Raw genomic sequence first — 17,898 nt, forward strand, 5'->3', positions numbered from 1 at the left:
TCGTAAAGCACAAACAGAGTAAATCAATCACATGCATGGGCGAATTGAAACTATAATCGCCCTAATAAAGGTGTTCAAATCACATCCGTGAAAGAATCTTCCAATCCAGTAACATAAAGTGACCAAGTTCAAATAAAAGTCAGTGTAATGGTGATGGTTCAAAGAAAAAGTTCCGGTTTTGAATCAAACGTGCCCAAAGAAAAACATGCTGTGAAGTGCCTTGGTGACCCCCAATGTGATTGCGCTCACCTTGGAGCGTGTGACACAGGTTTTAATTGTGTCAATACACGCTTTTGGAGCCACCCCTGGGCTCAGTATTAGGTGCAGCTGATTCCCACACTAGATTCTTTATGGCTCCACTCACATCAGACCATATAAAAGAAAAAGGCTAATATAGTATAATACCGTAGGATACTTTTATTAAAATCACATCCAATCCCCACATGGGGTACTCACATTTATAAGGTGCTCATGTGCACCAAACATAACATAGGAAAAAACGGCTGTGCGGCGTGCTGCGGGGTGTGAGAGCTCCACAACCCAGCTCTGTGCTGATCGCTCCGTCCTGGCCCCTCCCCTACGCGTCTTCGACACAGGGAGTCACGTGTCTTCATCCCCCTGATGAAGACACGTGACTCCCTGTGTCGAAGACGCGTAGGGGAGGGGCCAGGACGGAGCGATCAGCACAGAGCTGGGTTGTGGAGCTCTCACACCCCGCAGCACGCCGCACAGCCGTTTTTTCCTATGTTATGTTTGGTGCACATGAGCACCTTATAAATGTGAGTACCCCATGTGGGGATTGGATGTGATTTTAATAAAAGTATCCTACGGTATTATACTATATTAGCCTTTTTCTTTTATATGGTCTGATGTGAGTGGAGCCATAAAGAATCTAGTGTGGGAATCAGCTGCACCTAATACTGAGCCCAGGGGTGGCTCCAAAAGCGTGTATTGACACAATTAAAACCTGTGTCACACGCTCCAAGGTGAGCGCAATCACATTGGGGGTCACCAAGGCACTTCACAGCATGTTTTTCTTTGGGCACGTTTGATTCAAAACCGGAACTTTTTCTTTGAACCATCACCATTACACTGACTTTTATTTGAACTTGGTCACTTTATGTTACTGGATTGGAAGATTCTTTCACGGATGTGATTTGAACACCTTTATTAGGGCGATTATAGTTTCAATTCGCCCATGCATGTGATTGATTTACTCTGTTTGTGCTTTACGAATATATATATATTGTTTTATTTAATTTTTTTTTTTTTTTTTTTTTTTTTTTTTTTTTCTTTTTCATTTTAATCACAGTGGATCTACATATGTGTAACATTTTTTAGCATATACACCTTATTAGGAATGATTATATTTTAATCACTGTGGATTGTATATTTATCTTATTACGTTTTTCTATGCACATTGCACTTTGTGTTTTATTGCACTAGTTATTTGTTAGTGTGTTTGTTCATAGGATTCACACAGCAGGTGATCTTAGTAAGTGATCAGAGCTTTAGGATTCACACAGCAGGTGATCTTAGTAAGTGATCAGAGCTTTAGGCTCTATTTGATTTGCACTCTTTATTATCTATGATTTGTACTTAGATTTACAGTTATTCAGTTACACCCCTAGGCGCGGCGCATTTTTTTCATATATCATTTATCGCACGGTCATGAATACGTGATCTGCGCCTGCAGCCGGGTAGCTGTTTGGTTGAATTTCCATTAAGGCACTGGATAATTGTGGCTCGCAGGATTTTTTTCCATAATTCTCTCAAACTTTGTGTTGGAAATTCCGATGGAAAATGTGTGATGGAGCCTACACATGGTCGGAATTTCCGACAACAAGGTCCTATCGCACATTTTCCATCGGAAAATCCTATTGTGTGTACAGGGCATTACTATAAAAATAAAGGAAAAAAAAAAAGCCTAAAAAGAAAACAAATGCAGCCACCATATTAAAGAATTGGTAAGTGTATTAAATGTTTGCTTTTGGGTTTAATACCGCTTTAAGCAGGTCTTACGTTAACCCATGTGTTTATGAGATACAAATGAGTACATCAAACACTTGTTGACATTTCTTTACTAAAACACTTCAGTGCCTACATGTCTGCCATTTTGTGTAATTACTCGGAGCAGATGAGTGTTGTGTGAGCTCTGTTAGTGTCTGGAATGTAATGTGCTTTACATATGTACTGCGGATATTTTGTGGGATGATGAAATAGGCACATAGCCTGAGGAAACAGCGACTGCGAACTCTGTGGCTTAAGGCACATAAGAATTATGAAACATAACCACTAAATTATATAATTAAACAGATGCCATTTAAAAAAAAATGTGCTCTCTGGTTTGTGAAAGTTGTGGGGTTTTTTTTCCATATCTAGTTCTAAGGCCTCATGTACACTGCTGCTGGTAAATGGACGTTCAGGGGCAGTTGGATGCTTTTTTCAACTGCCCCTGAACTCATCCAATGTTATCTTATGTGTACATGTACACAGGTTCATTTAATGTTGTTTATAGGCTTTTCCTTGAAGGCAAAAAAATTAGTTCAGATGCCGATGTTTCCAACGTTTCAGATGCCAAACGCAGCTAAATGCGGTAACTTGCGTTTAGCCACGTTTCATTTACAGGAGTTTTTCATTTTTGGCTATTTTGAAAAAAAAAAAAAAAAAAAGTTTTCACAACGCTTCTAAGCGCAAATGTGGCTAAACGCGACTAAACATGGCATGTAAATGGAGGTTTTAAACGTGGGTTACTATCTGTCAATCCCACTTCCAGGAGGCACAGCCGCGGCTGTTATTGTCACCGCTCGGCTCCCTCATCCTCCCTCCCTTTGCCGCCGGGCCAGTAGGAGCGAAGCCTCGCGCATGCGCAGTAGGGTTCCCGGCCTCAAAACATCAGCTGCGGTGCTGACATCACTGGACTCCAGGACAGGTAAGTGTCCGATTATTAAAATCCAGCAGCTGCAGTATGTGTAGCTGCTGGCTTTTAATTTTTGCAGTGGTGGGCGGACCTCCGCTTTAATGATCAGACCAAGGAGTGAACATTACAGCCACCATGATGATAAATGTAGATATAATCATCTATTCTATAAAGTCCATCCTTTCTACCATAGCTCTGAAACCCCCTAAATTCTTCACTAATGTCTCTTTTACGCCCCATAGCTGTAAATAACATAAAGAGAAGCGAAAGGGCAGAAAGTCACCCAGATAAGCGTGTCAGTCACTGCGCAGTGCTTACACCTTAGATTTATTTTCCATTTTCGCTCTTAAAAAGCAAAACAGTAAAACACACATTTGTGACCTAGCAACAATAAGGTTTGAAATCCTTTCCAGACCAATGAACTGTGCAATACCTTCAAAAATGGGATGACAAAGGGTCGCAGTGGAAAGTTGGTCGCTTCTTGCAGTTTGGAATGAAATTCTTCAATTGTCAGCGTAGAATTCTGTTGGGTAGTGCAAAAAAATGAATAAGAGAGAAAAATGTAGTTTAATGGATTGTCATCATATTCAAAAGGTTAGCAGTACACAAATATTACAGGAGAGGCACTCATAAGTCTTAAATGAATGAAGTGGACATTTTTTATGTGTTTAATGCAGAAGGGACTGTGAAGTCTAAGCCCTGATTCACAATGATACGGCTTTGAAATCGCACTACTTCAGCGTGATTTCAAAGCCGCAGATCAGTGCAATTTACACTGCCAATTTCATTTAACAGAAGTCTTTGGAACTGTCAAATTGCATGGCAAATTGCAGCGGTGTGAGCAAGGGCTAAATGTGGAAAATGTTTGTGCAAAATTTAAAGCCCACCTTGGGAAACGCGAAAGTTCCTCCATGCATACTTCAAGAGTTAACTACTCGTTTAGGTCTAGAAGGCATTGAAAAGAACACTTATTTTCCTGATCCTCCCTTCTGCTAGACTAGTACCTGCAGCGGCGTTTCCAGTATGCTCCATTGGTCTAAGGTCCTCAAGTCATCAAGACCAACGAAGGGTCCACAGAGACAGTCCACCACTTGAGCATGGGGGAGCATCGTCTTACCAGAAAGCGGAGGATCAGGTAAGTAAAACGTTTTCATCCCTAGACTTAAAAGTTTTCACCCCCAGACTTAAACGGAAAGATCTCATTGTCTTTTTTGTGCTTTGTTTTGGGTGCATTGCAGGAGTGGTTTGTTAGAAAAAGTCCTGCTTTTTGAATATTTGAAGCAGTTTCCAGCAAAATGCACAATAATAATCACCAGTTTAATTCTAAACCCCTTGCAATTTTGTGCAGACTTGCTATTTTAATAGAATCCCAGATGTAGTAAGCAGGTATAATTACCATATATGTGTGATTTTTTTCCCAAACCCCACTAACCATTGGAAAACTGAACAAATGTTCCAAATATGAAAAATTTGTAACAAAACGCTGGTTTATGGCCAGCTTTATTGCATCTTGCAATATTTGAGCATCATGATATCTGGACACGGCCTGATAAATAGCTAATACATGTTGATATAGGCTGGCCAATGACTGGTGGATGCCTCTACAAGAGCAATGAGGTTGATTTACTAAAACTGGGGAGTGCAAAATCTGGTGCAGCTTTGCATCAGATCGCAGGTTTTTTTTTTGGTCAAAGCTTGACTGAACAAGCTGAAGTTAGAAGCAGATTGGTTTCTATGCATAGCTGCAGCAGATTTTGCACTCTACAGTTCTAGTAAATAAACACCAATGAGTAGTAAGACATCTGTTCACACTTAAATTGCATTGGCACTTTGTTGGGACCTGCACAGAATTCTTCTGACTCTGCTAATAGGGTTTAGAGCTGTATGAGTCATAAAATACTTTCTATGTTTCCTCCACAAAAATATTGCAGCTCAATAAAAAAAAGATAATCCAACAAGCTAAAAAAGCTGTACATTCTATACATAAAAATCAGTATATATTCCATACTACTTTGTGAGGCCACTCACTTTCTAAGCTAAAAAAGCTGTCAATAATGGATGAGCTGCTACCATGGATTCCCCATGAATCCTCAGAATTTGCTAATTTTTGCGAATAGCAAACTTTTGGCCAAATACGGTAGTTTGTAGATGCGCCGTCATAAAAAAGGACCAACCTATAGCCTTTGCTCCTGGTCAGCTTAATCATAAGCGCCAATAAGTTGAAAAAATGAATAACCCAGCCCCCTTTCTATAAAAGGGTGGGCTCACAGCAGCCGTATTGTCAATGTATGTTGTAACTGTTAGGGACAGCTGACAATACTGTGCAGGGAGAGATACAGAATTTATCCTTACAAATCAATGATAAAGACTTGCTTTCATGCTTGGAAACATTTTATATTATCTCATAGGCAAGTGCTACATGGCTGAGCCTCATCCAATCATTGCAAGCAAGATTAGATTTATGACCGCTACTAGTAAGGATAAGGACCTATGCTTCCAGCAGTACACCAGTTTTTATAATTGTAAAATACGAGGAGTGTTCTCCATGTTGCCCCTATTTTGGGAGAACAGAACAGCAGATATGACCTCACAGGGGTGAGGTTTAACTAACGCATGTTTTAGCAAGTGGGGTCAGACTGGGGCAAGTTATAGAGGGATCAGGGACAAGAGGGTAGGGGGAGACTGAGAACACCCAATTTTTAATACCAAAATATATTTGCCAAAAGCGAGACTGATTGCCTCAGGGTATCACATAGCTAAGCCTACAACAGGACTACATGTCCTGCTACACAGAACACAAAAATGCTTTTTAAAAACACTATATAATTTCAGGAAAGGACTGCATCAAAAGTATGGAAACTGAAAATTTAGCAGATTCCGTTAAAAACCAAAACACTGTATATACAGTGAGATTAATCTGAAAACCCTCCATTATGAGCAGGGTCAAATTTCCACCACTGGAGCCTCTAAAGCACACATTTGGCATACAAAGCGTCTCTCTGCTAGGGGTATCTGTTCTTCATATATACAGTATAATATATATATATATATATATATATATATATATATATATATATATATATATATACACACACACACACACACACACATATACACATACATATATATATTTTTTTACCTAACAGGTAATAATAAGCTTATATGAGATGACTATTTTGAGTGTGTACAGCAGATATCTATACAACGTAAAGGCACCTCTTATCTTGGGACACTACAGGCATGGGCCTTCTGTGTCTTATGGTAAATATGGCCCTGAACGCCAATAGTTTGTCACAGGTTTAGCAGTACCATTTACTGTGATGTTACTAGGGGCAAGAAAAGAAATGCAAATGCGTGATTCTTCCAATCCCCCTCCTTTAAGTGACCAGGCCTGGCTTTAGCTGGAAAATAACAGGTTAATCCATGGGGAGCAGCACTCCACGGCACCGATATTTTTTTTTTGCATTTCTGGTTGAAGAAAAAAAAAACCTCTGCAGACACTAAAAAAAAACCTCTGCAGACACTATACTCGTTGTTGATAAGGAGATGGTTATACTTTACAGTAAGTGCACTTTAAAAGTATACTTGCCGAAACTCTGTTAATTTGTCACATATATCTACTTCCTTAAGATTACAAAAATAAATCAAAGCCAGAAGAGGGTCATTCAATTACAGGTATTTTACTACTTATCGCCTGTTAATTCTTTTTTCTTTGCACACTCTAAATGTGTTATCTGATGAAAGAAGCTGTATAGTACATAAATCTGTCAGCACATCATTTCACTATTCATAAGCAAGTATCTAGATGTATCTTGGACACAATGCAGAACAGAATAACACAATGCAGCCAGTAATTAAACATATTCCAGCACTAATGTGTATGGATTTCTCCTTGCTCTACAACATGGAGCTGTGAATAGGCTGTACCTTTCATTGTTTAGATACTGTCATCTGTCAATTTTATATTATTTTTTTAATTAAAAATTGAAAGTCCTGTATTTTATGTTCTGTTTCAAGGTTTTCACAGGAATAAGTATGTAACAATGCATATAAATGTCTGCGGACTACAAGGTATCTCTTGTTTCCAGTTAAACAGGCCATTGATGGTATAGCAGCTCCACCTATTTTCTTCATGTTTTATAATGGGGGTGGCTCATCTTAGATTCAGACTTGTAAATTAATAAAACATTTCAATCGAGGATGGACAAACCCAGAAAGCCAGGTAACCAAGGTGCATAGTATACTAATGCTGACACTTTCCTTTTATTAACCTTTTTTCTTTTTATCATTTGCAGCATTTGAACCTAAATCCTTGATGGTTCCTGGAACAAACTGGCTTAACTTCAATACTATAGAATCTTGTGCATATTGAGCGTGCAAAATTCTAAAATAATAAGAGACATTTTTTGATGTTGGAGCTTTTTACAATTGATTTGACACTTTTTCCTTTGCTAGCAGCTCGTGGTTGAATGCTGATAGCTTCAAATGGCCTCCTACTGTGTGTCCTACAAATATACTGTGACGCCTGGCAAAAGATGTTAGCAAACTTTATCAGAAGACAACACCCACAGATCTAAGGAAGAATACACCCTAAAAATATCCCATTGGCAATAACAGGCGGCAATAAATCTGCTTATCCGTGTGCACCAAAGGCGGTAAGTATCCTGCCCATATTTAGAAAGGGCTTTCCTTGACCCTATAGGGGCATCTTTATGTGTTAATTATGATCCCTCTAAGTGTCTTATTTGAAGAAACATGTTAATCTTACAAAAATGTACAACACATACATGATGATCACTGTCTTGAAATGAAATTCTGTTCACCTTTATGGGTGTTCTATGAAGACTTAATTTTGCATTGTTATCTGTCTGTTGCAAATACCAAGGCCCAATGTTGAATGCTGTCAAACCAGAGTTGACCTGTAACCATTTTAATGACCCTTAGAAAATCTGAATCGATCGCCCTGTCTATTCTTCTGTATAACAATAAAAACCTGGCAGAGGTTTTAAGCTTTCACACACAACGCATCCAAAAGAAAAATTGGCCGTAATTTCCCTTTCTTCAGTTATGTTTCTGTCCCTCCAACAGATGACTTTTTCATGGTATTGTATAGCATAATTTCCTTTTCATCGGAGGTAAAAAATAACCAACACTTGCGATTAATTGGAAATATTGCTGTACAGACTTAATTACTTGCATATACTTGGCCATTTTATAACCACTCTGTGTGGCCTGACCACACCAACACAACCGATTACTCAACCATATAAGATACTATAATATTTGGCAATTTGATGCGCTATTCTAGCAATGCAATTTTTCCATCACCAAAACAAGGGATTTACAAAACTTTAATGGATAACACAACATAAATCTACCACCTTGGTTATTCACTACCTGATCATTACTAGATGGTGGTTGATCAGAATTCAAAGCTGATATCTCTCCTTACGCAGAGTAATTATTAGAAAATTAAACCTACAGTGACCCAATCTGTCACACAACAGAATAAAAAAATATATATGTTGCCCAATTTGTAAAATCTTTACATCTGTGCTCATGCCCGAGCCTCTTACAGATGACATAAACTGATTTAATGCAGTTATACTCTTTATTTGAAGAGTGAACACCATGGTCTGACGTCCTGCCATGCATGGCTCATCTCTAAGCATAAATAGTTAACATTTGCATGCAAGACATACAAAACAAGGATTGTGTAAATTTTCTTACCACTAATCCAAGCACAAGTGTGCGGACTCTTTCCCCAATTTCTGGTGAAATGTCATTGCCAAACTGCTGTAACGTGGTAAGGAATCTCTTCAATTTACTGAGCTGCCGCGCACCACATGCTGGAGGCAACTGCTGATTTGCCAGCGAGGAAGAGGAGGAGGACGAAGGTCCATTACTAAAGCCATTAGGAGGGGATGGAGCTCCATTCAGTGCTGTTGGTGAATGACTTGTGCCATTTGTTACTGATGAATAAAGCAGAACATCGCAATGGTTACTTCTAGTAAACTTATTATATCATTAGAACATTAATACATATTAAAATCTCAATGTAGTAAAAACCTCTTGGCCATGTATCTTTTTAAACACTTAACTCCCATTTGAAAATAATGGATTAGACATAAAAAAAACTACAAAGGCATGCATTACAAAACAAAAAGAGGGGTGGACAAAAGGGGGCAAATACAGAGAAATTAAAATATATTTTGGCCCAAACAATAGTTAGGTTTATACAATATTAGTTTTTATTTGCTTGCTTTTCTCCTATTTTCATGAAGTTAATATACAGCATTTTCACAATCAAATCATGGCTACTGTACTTCAGACAATATAATTATGCACCATTACACTATGTCTACTAAGATAAAAGAATATGCTACACACAGGGGTTGAATTACTGAAGGCTTATAGACTACACACTTTGCAAGTGCAGGTGCACTCATTTTCCACAGAGCTTAGTGAGTGAACGAGGTAAAGTTCTGCTGATTTCCATCATCCAATCATGTGCAAGAAAACATGTTTTTTTTTTCCTTGCACCTGATTGCGTATTCTTTACCAAGAAAAACTTCATCGCATTCACTAAGCTTGGCAGAAAATGAGAGCAACTTTACTTGCAAAGCACACAGCCTATTTGCCTTTAGTAAATAAATCCCAGAGAGTCTATTGGTCAGTTAGTCTTAGCAGACTAATAGGGCCTCTTGCATGCGGGAGTAAAAAAAAAAACAACACTTTTTTTACTGATCTGGATATAGATGCACTGTTGTCTATGGAACAATGCACACAGATGCATAAAGATCAGTAATACAGTGATGAGTACACAGACGTAAAAACAAAAATAGAAAAGTTTACGTTTGAGTGCAGCAATTTGCACACACGTGTTTATGCATGTTTACGTAGACACACATATTACGCACACTGCCAATAAAGAAGAATTTTACGTGTGTATACACATTTATGCAAGGTCTTTACAGAACATTTTACCCAGGATCTGTCAACAAGATCCTGAGTATTTTATTATTACTATTATTATATTATTATAGCAGGATTTATATAGTGCCAACAGTTTGCGCAACGCTTAACAAAATGAAGGCAGACATTACAGTTACATTACAAATGGGTGCAAGAGAAATCAGAGAGCCCTGCTCGTTAGAGCTTACAATCTAAAAGAGAGGGTCAATTGATACAAAAGGTAATAGCTGTGGGGGGTGAGCTGATGGAGGAAGTAAAACAGTGTATTAGTTACAAAGAGAAGGGTTTTCAGGTATCGTCTAAAGATGGATAAATTAGGGACAACTGGACAGATTGGGGTAGGGAGTTCAAAAGGATGGGAGAGGCTCTGGAGAAAACCTGGAGGCGGGCATGGGAGGAGGTGACAAGGGAGCTAGAGAGCAGGAGGTCTTGGGATAACCGAAGAGAGCAGCTTGGTTGGTATTTTGGGACTAGGTTAGTAATGTAGCTGGGGGCAGAGTTATGGATGGCTTTGTAAAATGTAAATTATTGTTAGTACTTTGAATTTTATTCGTTGGGTGAATGGAAGAAAGTGGAGGGATTGGCAGAGAGGGGTGAAGGACACTGAATGGTTTTCAAGGTGTAAGATTCTTGCAGTGGCATTCATTATGGACTGAAGGTGAGATAGTCCAATGAGGAAGGAGTTGCAGTAGTCGAGGTGAGAGATAACCAGGGAGTGAATTAGAAGCTTGGTGGTGTCATTAGTTAAAAGGGACGTATTCTAGAAATGTTGCGGAGGCTAAGGTGGCATGATTTGGACAGGGATTGGATGTGGGCCTGAAAGGACAGTTCAGAGTCTAAGGTTACCCCTAGCACCCTGGCATGTGAGGACGGAGTATAAAAATCAGCAAATTATTATGTCCATAAGAGTAGTTGTAGAACAAACACTGCAGAGTACTGCACAGAAGGAAGCACTGCATGAATATGTAATGGCCAATTATGCCTGCCCCTATGTACATATTTGTTTAAAATGTATGAATTTTATTTGTTAAAACTTTAACATTTACATGTTTTTCTTTCAAATTAAAGATAAATTCTAGGCAGCTAAATACACAGCTAAAAACCAACAAAGAGTCACCAGATTTTAAAGCCCCATATCAGGTCAAATACAACCAATGTGAGATCAGTGCACCCCCTTCTTCACAGCTTTTAAAATAATTGGATACCAAACACCATTTTGGCTCCAGAGTTAACTTCTGGGCGATGTCTCCTCTTTAGTATGTTGCTGTGCTTCCTCTTTGTTTTAGGTGCTTCTCGCCCACCACATTGGTAAAGAACTAGTACATTCACCTGTTACTCCAGAAGTTGTGCAGCCCAGGTCCAAATAACAATCCCAAAACACATTCATCAACTGAACCCTTTTTACCTTAGGTTCTAGCGATTTACTTCTAATCCAACAATAATCCAGTCGCAGATACCTGAACTGTCTTTTGTCGCAAAAGGTTTGTAATAGTGCCCCAACAATTAAATGTACACCACATTGCATAACCAGACAGGTGACACCACTAATGTCTGTTTCAGTTGTTCGGCATCGCTGGTTACCTGCTCGTTCACTGAATATTGAATTTGTGGCATGATGGTGCCAGGGATACATCTACTGACACACCTCTGATGCACTTGGTGAAGTTGTGGATGAAAATTAAATGACTGGTGCAGATTTCCTACATCCAATTATTGCCATAATGCAGCCCAACAAGCCAAGAGGCCCATAAGCTGTAGATACGGGTGCCACACTTGCTGCACAGTAGGCATTGGCACTGGGGCACCATGTGGATTTAATAACATAGCAAACACTCAAATAACAAAATCAATATTTGACATATTTTCAATGTCTAGTCACACTTTTAATTTTGACTAAGTAGGCTAGTGTATATAACTGTATTTTATCTTTAGCCAGCAAATGTAAAATCCATATCTTATAGGCAACAACGCTGTTATAATTCTGTATGATTTCCTGGAAGACTCCAAGTTTCTAACAATGTCTTAAAGTGCATCCCTTTGCCAGAAAGAATAGCTGAATGTCACAGCATACAATTCATAATTTTCCAATTCACGAGGCTTGACTAGCCATTTCAGCGGCATTAAACCAGCAGGATATACACTCCTGAATGTCCCATCAAAGTATCTTTATAAAACATCTATTTATTCACAGCAAACCATTTGCACAATTTATCCTAAATATAGCAATCATGTTTACAGCCCAAACAGGCGGCAATGCCAAATTGGTGGGGTAGTTACCATCCTATAGTTCTACAATTTTCATGATGATGTCATTCATACAGCAGTCACAGGCTCATGGGTAAACAGAGCAGAGCTGTTTCTCTAGACCCGGGCAGTTGCGTGCTATAGAAAACGATGGTTTCTATTCCATGTATGCTTTTCAGTAAGAAATACCATGTCCTAATTTTTTAAGCCATTACATGAAAAATGACGATGGATGATGAGGAAGGGTATTTTTGAAATTAAGTCTTTAGGTATTGTGCCAGCGACAAGATATGTGCAGTCATTCAGCATCTTCAAGGTAGAAAATTGTGCATACGAGTCAATATGAGTTGAAAAGAATCAAACTGTGCTCCATATATTGGCTAAATACTGATTTCTTCAAGCAGTGAGACAGTTAGGAGTCTTGCCTGCAACAGCTAGGTGAGGTAAGTGGGGAAAATTACCGGTGGTGTCTCGGAACAATTTGTAAAAAAAAAAAAAAAAAAACAATAATAATATAATGTGATGTAGTCCCTGCAAGAAAGGCCATTTCTTCAACAGATTTGTGTAAATGATGAAAAATTTGACCATGTATAGGAAGCTTAAAGAGACAGTATACATAGCTTAGAGGATGTAAAGAGTCAGGGGAAAGAGGTGCCTGTGCATACATGCAACCCTATCATTACCTACTGCCTGTTTCAGGTTCCTAATGGCCAATAAAGCAGCCCATCATAGTGATTGGCCAATAAGAATAAGGGAGTGTGGAAACTAGCAGCCAATATCAACCAATACTGTTGTATTTTTGCCTTCAGAAAGGCTCAGCATTTGGCTTTCACTGCTTTTGGAAGCTGCTATCATGTGTGGGCAGCTGTAGGAAAGTTTCATGCATCCTAAGCACTGTGCATAGGATTACCACAGTGCCCTTCTCTAGGAATACACTGGCTATGTGTCTTCAGGGGTACTGAGGATACATTTTTTCTCCAATCACAATTGGACTCAATTATAGCAGATATAACCTCTGAGTTTGCACCTATTGCTATGGCCTATCTTAAAAAGGATCTCCAGGCTGTAGCTGCTGACTTTTAATATAAGGACCCTTACTGGTCCAGGGACCACATGATGTCCTCACCCGAGCCGATTCTTCAATTGGCTTTGAGTGCAGGTGTCGGCATCTCTAGTAAGGCAAACAGGAAGTGAAATATTATGGCTTCACAGCCTGTTTCCTAATGCTCATGTGCGAGTCACGCTGCGCCTTGTGAATGGTCCCGTAGTCTTCTGGGACCTGTGATGTGTCCCAGAAGACTGCGGGGGAAGGAGGAGGGACAAACTTCTGTCTCAGTTCCCCGCGGCAGTGTGAGGAAGTGGGACCGGGTACCTGTCAAAACCAGGTATCCGCTCCCCCCCCACCCCAAAAAAAAAAAATTGCCACATGTGGCAGTGCAGGGGGGAAGGTGCAAACAAGCGAAGCTTCCCCTTTTGGGTGGAGCTCCACTTTAATATGTCCAAATACAAGCAAGTAAGAATCTGAAATGAAGTTGGCCATAAAGATTTTCAGTGTATATAACTGGCTTGGAGAGCATTGTGTTTTTTTCTACAAAAAAAAAAAAGTGGAGATTCACTTTGTGATTGCAGTTTGACTTTACATGCCCAAAGGTAAAATTGCCCCGCCACAAGAACTTTAGTTAACCTTACAACAGAGAACTAGGAATGTGCAGCAATAGGGTTGATTTACAAGCCAAGTGGATGGAGGAATCCCCCTGTTGTGCTGCGGTATTCTGACAGTGGAGACTTACCAGTCACAAAATAAATATCTATTTGCAAAAAAACCAAGTACTGATCCACTCAAGCAAACTTTATGCCACCTAACCATGCAAGCAACATAGCAAAAAAAAAAAAAAAAAGAAAAAAAAAAAGTTTAGTGTCAACACATGGACAGATCTTTCACTCGATGTGACAATGAGTCCATTAGGCCCTAGGGCTGCATCTAGGCTAGGAATACACTAGGGAAATGTACCACCTGTGATCAGCTAAAACAAAAGTGATTGCAATCACTTGGATTTACTGTTATTATTTGAGCAGCAATTGAAATATGAAGGGGATCAAAAATGTTCATTACTTCTCAGAAGACCTTCATGTTTTATTTAGAGCTTTTATGTGTGAATTTTGATTAACATTATTTATCTGTAGGACCTTGATGGCAGGGAAGAACTGGGAACCTTTGGCCTGGAGATTTCAAGGTAGGTACGCATTTTTGTGGGCTAAATTAAAGTGGTTGAAGAGGATGAAGGTTTTTTACATTCATGAATTTTATGCATGAAGGTAAAAAACCTGTGTGCTGCTCCCCCTTAGCCCCCCAAAAACTCACCTGAGCCCAATCCAGTGATGTGCATGGGAGCCCAGCTGTTCCAGGTCTCTCTCTCCCCTCGTTGGCTGAGACAGCAGCAGGAGCAGTTAGCTCTGTCAATCACAGCCAGTGAGCCAATGAGAGAGAGGGGGCAGGGCTGAGCTACGGCTCTATGTGTCTTATGGACGCATAGAGTAGGGCTCAGGAGCAAGCATGTACCAGTTCCCCCATAGCACGGGAGTTGTTGGGGACACTAATCAAGGAGGAGGAGCCAGAAGCTTTGGTGAGGGATCCGAGTAGAAGTGGATCGGGGCTGCTTTGTACAAAACCATTGTACTCAAAATTTTACTTTGTATTAAAAAAAAATGATGAAATATCTCCACTCATGGTCACCAGGCCACAAATCTTATCAGTACAGGGGCAAATGTCCTCCCGCCATATTCTCCCCAGTATGAGGACCCAACACGTGGGAAGTGTCACACTCATTACTATATAACAGAGGTGGACAGCAGGGAAACTTAGATTTCCAAAATATAATAAATTGCAGTTATATAATGCATATTGTCGGATGTTCTGCGTAAATATGGCCACTGGCATGCTTAATTCTAACCTACCAGTCTGCTCTGACTCATTTAAATGAATATACTCTCTAAGTGGTGTACCTTGTAGCTCATAGCAGTCACTCAGCATAGATGCTAAATTAATTTAACAGAGGTATAGATGATCAGGGAATGTAAAAACATACATACCTGCATATAAGATAAAAACATAAAAATATGAGACAGCAAGTACTGTAAATATTAACATAAAGCATAAAGCATTTATTTCATAATAAAAGATGGAATTCTCACTAAAAGTGTACCAAAGTTTGCCTTTCAAATAAACTTGTCTAAACATGTGCAATTAAAGCTGAGCATGTCAAATAATGCATAAGCACAAGCCAGGCTCGTTAATGTGTAACGTTCCTACAACACATAGGTGTATATGGGACTTAAAAGAAAATTGCACATCATAGCAACCAAACCCTTCAGAGGTATTAGCAGATGGCATTATATGCAAATTTCAACTGTCATACAGATTTGAAGCTTGTGGCCTCCTTCATCTAAGCCTCACTATTGGTATTTTAATGTGACAGGCAGTCACATCAACCAATTGGGAGGTTTGGGAGAGGGAGACAACAAACTGAACAAGTCAAAATTTGCAATCTTGACTTATAAAGTCCAACACTGCTTATAATTTTAGCTGTCTTTATTTCCATATCTAGCTATTCCAATATATGTTTTTTGGGGAACGTAATATCAGATTATGCAATTTTTCATCATAAACTGAATTGCTCAGGTGGCAACTGAAACATGCATAATTTAGCTTTTGCAAAAAAGTGAAGCTGGTCATCTTTCCCTTTTAGGACTCCATATTGGTCCTTTAATGGGGTGCATTAAACCAGTGGATCTCAACCTCAGTCCCCAAGTGCCCCAAAGGGGCCATGTTTTCAGGTTTTCCTTTAATATGCACAGCTGCTTTAAATCAATATCAATAAGAGCTATTTTATCTAAGGGAAGTTCCCAAAACATGGCCCATTGGGGGTACTTGAAAACAGAGGTTGAGAACCACTGCATTAAATAACACTTGGGAATTATGATTAGGAGAGGAAAGGCCTAAGCTGGCTGTACACTTTGTGGGTGGTCCTGTCGGTCCCCTCCCAATCAATATCCTGAAAAATTGAAGGAACCGGGTGGAAAATTGTTGGTCAATCAGTGCCTGCATCCAATCAAATGCAGCTGCTGTTTGGGGTATTCAGATACTTCATCAGAAGGGTTCGTCCATCCGAGCTGTATAGCATGGATGGAGGAATCTGTTGAATTTTTCATTCGGCTTGCAAAAAAAAAAAAAATCTATCAGAGTATGGCCGGTCTTACTAAAAACGTAAAGGTCAAGATCTGCATATAAATTAAGCTGCATACTGCATATACCTCTGGATCTAGTCATCATTCTGACATATGGCTTGGCTTCTACGTTTTTCCCATCATAAACTCAGTGTGAATCGCCCAGGTGTACGACAAGTTTACTTAAAACCATAATCATTACAAGCAGCGAGTTATTTGCCATGAAAGGATTACTCACATGTTGTGGGTGTGAATGAGCTTGTTCTTGGAGCTCCCTGTGTCGTTGGGGGAGGGGGCATTGTTGGAGGTGTCAACCTGGATTGCGTCTTTACATCCACAGGTGAGTCTGGCATCGTGCAGCGCTTCTCAGTACGATCTGCAAGACAAAAAAAAACACAAACGTAACCCATCATTTCCACGATACAAAATATTTCTCTCCGGCATAAAAAGTAAAAATCCCCAGCAATCAGCGTTATTCCATTAAAAACACGGCTGCAATTTATTTTATTGCGATTAAATGAAAACACCCCAGACGGATTTTACGTGAAAAACCCCCATCCTATAATCTTTTTAAGGTTTTTAAATTCAATGTGCACAGATGCTTCCAAGAGGAAGCAATAACAGCAGCTGAATTCAATAGCTTTAATGGAAGTATGGAAGTATGGATGTGAAAGGAAGGAATGAAAAGGCAGGACGGTAATGAATCCCCATATGACAGCTCCGACAAACCCCCAACCTGATGCCGTGTCCTACAGGTGAGCTATTGGCAGCGATCCGCTTCCTCTCCGGCTCCCCTTGTAAGCAGCACCTGCTGCCCTCTCGGCTGCCTTTTGTTGTGATATTGAGAGACGTGAGGAGCCTGTGTAACGCTGCGAGTCGCCTGGCCCTATTTCCCACCCTATTTTCTCTTGTTTTATTCCAAAGCAACAATGGATAAATACCATATGTCACATAGTAAAAAGCTTTTTCTTTGTTTACACAGCCACGGATTGTTTATACTTGTTCATTAGGGGGGAAAATGCACAAATAGTCCAGTTGATGCTGCAGCTTAAAAAGAAAAAAAGGATTACAGGTGTATTCCAATTACTGTAAATATTGCAAGCTGGTGTAATTCACAGTCTGCGGTTCCTGTGTGACAACGCAAGATCCAGACGTGTTATTAGTGCTAGAAGAGGTTCAGTGTGAACGTGGATGGTCGAGAAGGAAAGAACGAGAGGAAGGCAGATGGGAAAAAAAAATAAAAATAAATAAGAAAAAAAATTATTTATATTAAAAAAAATAAATAAAAGCATAACACAATTAAAAGCAATATTTTGCAGCAAAGCCTCTTTTTTTAAAGTAGGTCTAGGGATATGGCAGGATCCCGACCATATGGTTGCAATTAGGGATGCACCGATACTAATATTGGTATCGGTGCCGATGCCGAGTATTTGCACTCATGCAAATGCACCGATACCTGAAGCTGATACTTTCAGGCTCAGTTCTTTGAGCTGTCAGTGGGTCTCCCCAGTGTTAAAGAAGTCCGGTAATTGGAG

The 17,898-nt window shown here is 39.6% G+C and overlaps 1 protein-coding gene across 7 annotated transcripts in view; it reads right to left on the bottom strand.

The window, feature by feature from the left end:
* Nucleotides 1-17,898, bottom strand: part of RUNX1T1 (RUNX1 partner transcriptional co-repressor 1) — a 216,015-nt gene that overhangs the window by 59,656 nt on the left and 138,461 nt on the right. For all 7 annotated transcript variants that reach the window (XM_073631944.1, XM_073631947.1, XM_073631946.1 and 4 more), the window contains exons 2-4: nt 16,602-16,739; nt 8,651-8,892; nt 3,354-3,443 (exon numbers count right to left, since the gene is read on the bottom strand). In XM_073631944.1, coding sequence (XP_073488045.1) covers nt 3,354-3,443; nt 8,651-8,892; nt 16,602-16,739 — 470 coding nt within the window. The remainder of the gene's footprint in view (nt 1-3,353; nt 3,444-8,650; nt 8,893-16,601; nt 16,740-17,898) is intronic.

Source organism: Aquarana catesbeiana, linkage group LG05, assembly GCF_042186555.1.
Source record: "Aquarana catesbeiana isolate 2022-GZ linkage group LG05, ASM4218655v1, whole genome shotgun sequence".
In the NCBI taxonomy this organism is placed as follows: Eukaryota; Metazoa; Chordata; class Amphibia; order Anura; family Ranidae; genus Aquarana; species Aquarana catesbeiana.